The sequence below is a fragment of the Octodon degus genome, unplaced genomic scaffold (genome assembly GCF_000260255.1).
Source record: "Octodon degus isolate 3935 unplaced genomic scaffold, OctDeg1.0 scaffold00068, whole genome shotgun sequence".
NCBI classification, from domain to species: Eukaryota; Metazoa; Chordata; class Mammalia; order Rodentia; family Octodontidae; genus Octodon; species Octodon degus.
In genome coordinates this window covers 6,250,031-6,257,457 of record NW_004524644.1, presented here as the reverse complement: position 1 = coordinate 6,257,457, position 7,427 = coordinate 6,250,031, and the positions used below count along the sequence as shown (strand labels likewise).

Here is a 7,427-nt window from a genome sequence, read left to right as displayed (position 1 = left end):
ACATAAGTTTAATGTATGCAAAGTAACCAATAGGTCTTCTGTTTTACACAACATATAGTAACTAGACTTAAATATATAAAATAACCAAATTTTGGGGCACCTGTACTCTTTGTATTTGGTACAACTAAGTCCTGTCATCTAAAACTTGATTGACATCTATTGACTTTGGCCATATAAGCATTTTCTTATTGCATAAATGAGATGCACTTGTATAATGGATCATAAGTACTTACACAGGTCTGTGCTGTTACTATGTAAAGCTGTTAAAGAACTCTAAATTTCACCTTAAGAGTAAAAACTACGTGAACATGTAAGGATTTCTATGTAGCTGTGATGTGAAGTATCACTGACTTCTTTGTGCTGTGAATACATTTACATTCACCAACTGTACAAGCCTTCTAAAACACAAAACTTAGGAGATTACCTTACCACATTGGGGCCCACAGAAAAACTGACTGCTTTTCATAGTAGACTTTTGCAGGCTTCAGTTTACATGTTCTTAATTGTATTATGATGGATGTGGCTAAACACTACGTAGTGTAGGCAGTGCCACTAATGGGTGCAGACTGGGCCTAGTCACCTACAGAGTGCATCTACAAACAAGTACGTTCTACTTAGCCACTTTAGTCCATGGATTTGTATGTGTGTTTCTTTGTTTTTTATGGTACCTAGGACTAGACCAAGATCTTTATACTGAGCTATACCTCCAGCCCTTTATTTTTTATCTTAAGACAGGGACTCACTGAGATGCTAAGGGATTGAACTTGTGATCCTTCTATCTCAGCCTGCTAGGGATTACACGTGCATACCACTATGCCTAGCTAGATATTTCATTTTAAAATCTAGCAAATTTGCTAATGTATGTTAAAATTTTATAATTGGATAAAAGTAACCTACTAAGATATTTTACACTGCAATGGGAATTTCAACTTACTTTTAGAGCCATAATAGAAAGACTTTAATGGTTGAAGTATAATAATGTCATCATAATTCTTATCTTAAAATGCTATGTTTGCTTATAGTTTTCACTTTCCATTTTTCATGTAAAATTTTATAATTATTCTCTGTTAATGTTCTGCAGGAATATTACTTCTAAAAACAATCCAGACAGTATACTAAGGTGGTAGGCCATCGGCTATAGGACAGATTTATGATGACTCCTAATACTTACACTGACCAGTAGCGAAGAAGATAGCTATTCTCTTAGTTGTACTTTGTATTTCAAAGTATCTTGATATCCAACAGGATTACTATAATCAGTATTAAGACCTATTGGTAGATGTGACCTTCTGAGTATTTAACAACCAAAACTTGGAGACCAAGATGAGCAAGATAAAAGGGCTAAAAGGATAGCCAATATTTTTGGCCCTTGTCCTCCAAGGACAGCTAGGACCCGGGCACAATGGAACCCTATGGAAAGGCCCTGCAACTCTGGTTAGTCATGCAACCTCCTATGCAGTGAGATTATCAGGGCCCCTGGGACAGGAGTCAACCAGTGTACAGTGGGTGAAAAGGAAGGTCACTAAAGACCTTCTAACAGAAGTCATATGTTAAGCACGTCTGACCCATCCTGGCAGAGGACACACTAGTAGAGAGAACAACTAAAGGAGCTAAGTGACTACTCATTTTGTCTCAAAAGTAGTCTCTGAGGAGCCTTACCTGATCTTGACAAACATGTAGATAGGTTGATTTTAATTAAGACAGGTCTTACTTAGACTTGGTCTTAAATACCTAGTAGGAAATTATAATCAAAAAAAGTAACTTATAAGCAGTATAAAAACAATGCTAAGATACATATAAACAGTGGCTACAAATACTGTCCCTGTTTTTACTGACAGTCTCCAGCTACACCTGTCTTCAGTTCTACAAAATAGAGGTGATATTAAGGATACAATAAAATTTTAACAGCCCAGTGGTCACAAAACAGTAGTTTTATTATTTACTTATTTATTTATTTATTGTTAGCGGAACCAGGGATTGAACTCATGCCCTTGCGCTTGCCAGGGAAGTGCTTATTCTACTGAGCTATCTCCCCAGCCCAATAGTTTTATGTAGTGTATTCCTAGATATTGTTATACTTAAAAAAAGAAGACATGGATTTATTGTTGGCAAAACAGAGGGGAGTCTGCATGCTCTTAAATTCTACCTGTTATATTTGGGTTAACGTCTCTGGACAAACAGGGATCAATATGAAAAACAAAAGGCTTATACCGAATGCTTCCAAATTTTTCCTGACTTATACAACATCTTGGAGTCACTGTTCATTAATATTTTATTGTTACTCTTGGCTTCTGCTTATTTAATATAGTTACAAAACAAAGCTTGGGCATCAATATCTTGCTAATATTCTTGTCCTCTTTTCCAATCTATCAAAAAAAAAATGATGGTTCTTTGAACAACAGAACCCCATATCACTATTTCCTTTAGGTCAGTCAGAGTGAGACTTATGGTCTCTGGCTATGCAGGGTAAATGTCTCCCTTCAGCCTGATGGAGAGCCATAAGACAGTGAAGCTTCAGTTCTTTTGTATCCCTTAAGAATAAGGACTGAGGGCTGGGGAGATAGCTCAGGGGTCTAAGCAGCTGCCTGGCAAATGCAAGGACCTGGGTTCGATGCCTGGTACCACATGCTGTTCTGCCGTCTGGGACACTGAAACCAGGCCTGGTGGTACATGCTTGTAATCCCAGCACTGAGGAGGCTGAGATAGGATCACCACAAGTCTGAGCTGTGTAGTGAGAGCTTGTACCAAATAAATAAATAAATAAATAAAAATAAAAAGTATGAAAAAACATAAGGATTGAACTCTCAGCAAGGAAATGAAGTAGGGCAGAAAAGAGACAAGAAGAACTTGTCTCACAACTTAAAAATGGTATTTTTAAGAAGACTGCAACTTCAGTACACCATCACGGTTACACAAAGCTATCTACACCCGCACTCCCTGGGATCGTGTATGCTTCTTTTCTTTCAGGTCCAGAATGCCCCATATCCCTTAAAGATACTTAAAATCCATCAAAAAAATATATTGATAGAATTCAAATAAAATAAAATCCATCAATTAGCTTAAATAAGGTAAAGGGCAGAAACCTAACTTTAAGAGATACAATGGAGTAGTCCACTGCCCTTTTCCTGTGCACTGAGCCACTATCTCTCTACTTGGGTGTGAGTCATTGTTTTTCTTGTGCAAACCAAGCCCAAAGTTTTCCAATTTAACAAGTCCACTGATTTCTACAACCCTAAAACCTATAAATATCCCCAATATCCAGACTGAGGCATGACTCTACCTTGAAGTGCTCAGCTCTATTTTTTTTTTTTTTTTAGACACCTTAAACTCTGCCCAAATAAACTTTATTTTTTGGCAGAACCGGAGATTAAACCCAGGTTCTTGGACTTGCTAGGCAAGCACTTGTCCTACTGAGCTATCTCCCCAGCCCCCCAAATAAACTTCTTTAAACCACATAAATAAATATATAGATAAAATATATTGTACATGATGCAAAAAAATATACAATTCAGATTAATGCAAGCATTCCCTCTAGTTAGCAGAATTAATGAGCTTTACTATATTACTATATGATTTATAACTAGAAAATGGTACACTCAATTTTGTAGTCATGATTAATAAAAATTATACTTACGGACAAAGTTCAACTTCTAAATACTGCTCAGTTACATCATTCAAGAAAAATGCTTCCACAACTTTTGAAAATAGAAATAAGATATATTGAGAAATTTGTTTGCTTCAATGATACAGAATTTTTAAGAATATAAAATGAATTAAACAAGTGTTTTTAATTGTCACGCTGTCTCCAGTGGGAAAAGGGGTAAAATAAACACATTGTTTGCAGGAGAAATACACGAGGCATCATCCATTTTCTTCCATATCAGATTGCCATGAGACAAAAACATTTATAAAGCCCAGGATTGGTGAGGTCATAGAGAAATCAATATTACCACACAGACAGACTCTGAGCCAGCTATTTTCTGACAGGAATTTCTCCTAAGGAAATAAATCAGACAGCTAGGAAAAGAAGTATGATTCTATTTATCAAAATATAATCAAAGAGTAGAAATAATATAAACTATTATGTTTTCTCTTAGAATATTATTTTTCTATTTTATAGATAAATCTCCTATTATGCAGAAAAGCTGACAAACTGTAGAATTCATGTATCCCATTGACACAGGAGATCAGAGCATGGCAAAGCTGGCTTGGGAAGTGGGCGTGGCTTGTTAATTACAAGATCTTGGGCAACATGCCATGCGCAGAACAGCTCCCAAAGCCCTGCATGTGAACTTCTCAGAGAACTCAAGCAGGTTTCCAATAATATGCCTAAAGCAGATGTCAGTCTGAAGCACACATCCCAGCACCACCTCTCAGGACCCGTATGCATAAGTTCTCTGGTGTTTCCGCAGGATGTGGACAGTATAGTGTAAGGCTAAAAGCTAAACTTCTGTATGCAACTGATTGGTGTTTCTACAATAAGTGAAATATCCTGAAACTTCCATAAAGAAGGTTTATAAGGTTGAAGAGGCAATGTGAAGATACAGCCCTTAACAGTCAACAAAGGGAATGCTGAACTCTTCTTAGATTAGGTTATAGAAGTAAAGGAAGGATCGAAGGAAGTGACCTAAAACTCTGGACTTGTAATTGTCAGTTTTTACCGTCCCACTTATGCAGATGAAGTCACGTATATAATGAGGAAAAAGTCTGAATGAACAACTGGTAGGACACAGCAGATCCTGTATGTGTCAGCTGCTCAGAAGCACTCACTTCCAAGCAGCAAGATAAAATAATATTTCATGAGAGATTATTATAAAAAGATTTATGTTTGTAATAAAATGCGGTCCTTCTGCTTACCTTCATAATCCCACAGTTCCTTGAAAGGCTTTCCTGGTTCTCCAAGTGGGGCTGGGGGATCATTGAAAAATGGAGCACGAACCTCCATCATCACTCCTCCATCACCTGGATCCAGCGTGAGAAACACTGGCTCATGCCTCACTGGGAAACCATTCCAAGTGTGTGCAATTCTAAAATCCATCTGAAGACTGGAAAGCAAGTAATATATTAAAATAAACAACAAGACACAAAAGTTCCTTTAGTTATAAAGGAAATTTTTCATGTGAAATAATAGGCAGGAAGGCAGCAGGGTGTCAAGGAAAAGGTACCAGGCATCAGAGCACCATCTGTACTGTGGTAAACCAGGGACTCGAGTTCTAGTCTAAAAGTAGTAGGATCCTAAAAAATGTAAGACATTTGGTCTAGTTCCAGCTCTTGTTTTCTCATTAAGAGTGCACTAAAACCAGTTTTTAAGGATGTAATTAGGCCTGTTGCAGAAATTGTTAATATAGTTAACTTTAAGTACTGTGAGTTTGTGCTTTCTTTTGTCTATCCTATTGTAAAGTATGCAAGGGGTCTGAGTTACTTGATTCTCTGGGAATTAAGACCTTTATAATAAAATTAAATAAATTAAAAACTATAAATTAGTATAAATAGAATTATTAACACCTCTTTTGTGTTTTTAAAAGCCTTTTGTGGGGGGAGGAAGAGACTCCAACATTAGAAGGTTGGTAGAAATGAATTTTGTGTTCAATTATCCCAGTGTATAGAAAATTTTTGTCTTTGCAATTTTTGACATTTCAACTGTTAAAAGACCAGTTGCTTGGTTAATTTATTCTTTCCAACTTAAAACTGCGAACAGAATCTGCTCTCATTTAAGCTTTAAAATCAACTAAGAACATGTGAAATAAACACACAGTTTGCTTTTTTTAATATGTATTTGGTATAGTGGCTGGGGAGATAGCTTAGTAGAGTATGTGCTTGCCTGGCAAGTACAAGGTCCTGAGTTCGATCCCTGGTATCACCACAAATATATAATTGGTATAGGTTCTACAGGGTCTCACTATATAGATTGGACTCATAGTGATCCTCCTGTTCTCAGCCTCCCAAGCGCTGGGATTACAAGTGCAGGCCAGCATGCCCAGTCTCAATCCCCTACTCAGTGTGCCCTGGGGGCAGGACCCACACTGCATGCCAAAGATCGAATGGTGGCTGCTGCGCTCTGCCTAACAAAGTGCTTTAGTCCGCTGAGCTATCTGGTGGGCCCAAACACAGTCTGCATTTTAAATTATTTTCCTAAGTATTCAATGGAGGAGCATAGTATTAAGTTGGTAAAATTACATTTTGTTGATCAAGCATTTCATAAACATGGTTTCATTTACTTTCAGTACACAGTCATGTAGGAACTATTATTACCCTCACTACAAATGAAGAAACACATGTGTCTAAGGTCAAATGATCAATACCTAGAAACTGAACCATTATCAGCCTTGAAGACATTGAAGAAATCTGCAAGGAGATGAAAACTTTATTTTTGGATTGATAGATTCGCCAAATTATATTGGCTGCCATGTCTTATCCAGTTCATAACCCTAATTTAGTGTGATAATCTCTCCAAACTGTACCTTCCATATCTGAAACTTTTGAATGCATTCGCTAGTTTCACAATGTTATTTTTATTCCAATTAATGAAGCTATTAAATTTTGAATGAATTCAATTCAGCAAAGATGTATCTTGTACTTACTATATACTAAATAGTAATATACATAAGGCTTGTAAACTACACACAGAAGGGTTGTGCCACATAATGAATCCAAGATCTCTGCAATCATTTCTAAAGTACCTAGTTTTTGCACTTCTTGGGTTTTAAAATGTTTAAAAGATAAGCTCTTAAATAGTTTTGGTCTTACAACCCATTTGTAGAAACTCATAGCATTTGAGAGGAAATGTTCAGCAGTTCTTATTCTTCACTACTGGAATAAGTTTCATGAATGATAAAACTATATAAAGTGATTTGTATCATATGAAACATAGCCTTAATTTTTATTTTTATATTTATTTATTTATTTTTGATACAGGGAGTTGAACTCAGGATCTCACAAATGCTAGGCAGGCTCTGTGACACTGAGCTATATTCCTGGCCCTGTAGTCTTAAATTTCATGGAATAAAATGCCTTAATAAATGTCATAGTTATTTTTCTTGTTGCTGAGACAAAAATACCTAACACCCAAAGACAAAGGAGAAAAAGGTGATTTAGCTCACAGTTTGCAGAGGTTTCAGTTATCAGCTGGCCTGAAGGCAGGGCGGCAAGGCAGACAGGCATTACAGAGGACAAGCAGTTCATGGTGGTGGAACACAGTAAAAGCACCAAGCAAAGGACCTTAGCATCCTCTTAACTTTTATATCCTTATCTTTTTATCTTACTCAGGCTACTCAGGGCAAGCAGCACTCACATCCTTAATCCTAGAACCCTTGCTCCTAGCACTGCAGCATGAATCAATCCCAGCATCCCATACTTCAGATCCCGGCACCTCTGAAAAAGCCCCACTTGTGATTGCATGAGGTTTTGGGTGGGACCTCTAGACAGGA

At 37.0% G+C, this 7,427-nt stretch overlaps 1 protein-coding gene across 1 annotated transcript in view; it reads right to left on the bottom strand.

The window, feature by feature from the left end:
- The window catches only part of CUNH4orf33 (chromosome unknown C4orf33 homolog), a 45,001-nt gene that overhangs the window by 13,687 nt on the left and 23,887 nt on the right, over positions 1 to 7,427 (bottom strand). Inside the window, exons 2-3 of the mRNA XM_004635022.2 lie at positions 4,858 to 5,045; positions 3,635 to 3,695 (exon numbers count right to left, since the gene is read on the bottom strand). Coding sequence (XP_004635079.1) covers positions 3,635 to 3,695; positions 4,858 to 5,038 — 242 coding nt within the window. The 5' untranslated portion in view covers positions 5,039 to 5,045. The remainder of the gene's footprint in view (positions 1 to 3,634; positions 3,696 to 4,857; positions 5,046 to 7,427) is intronic.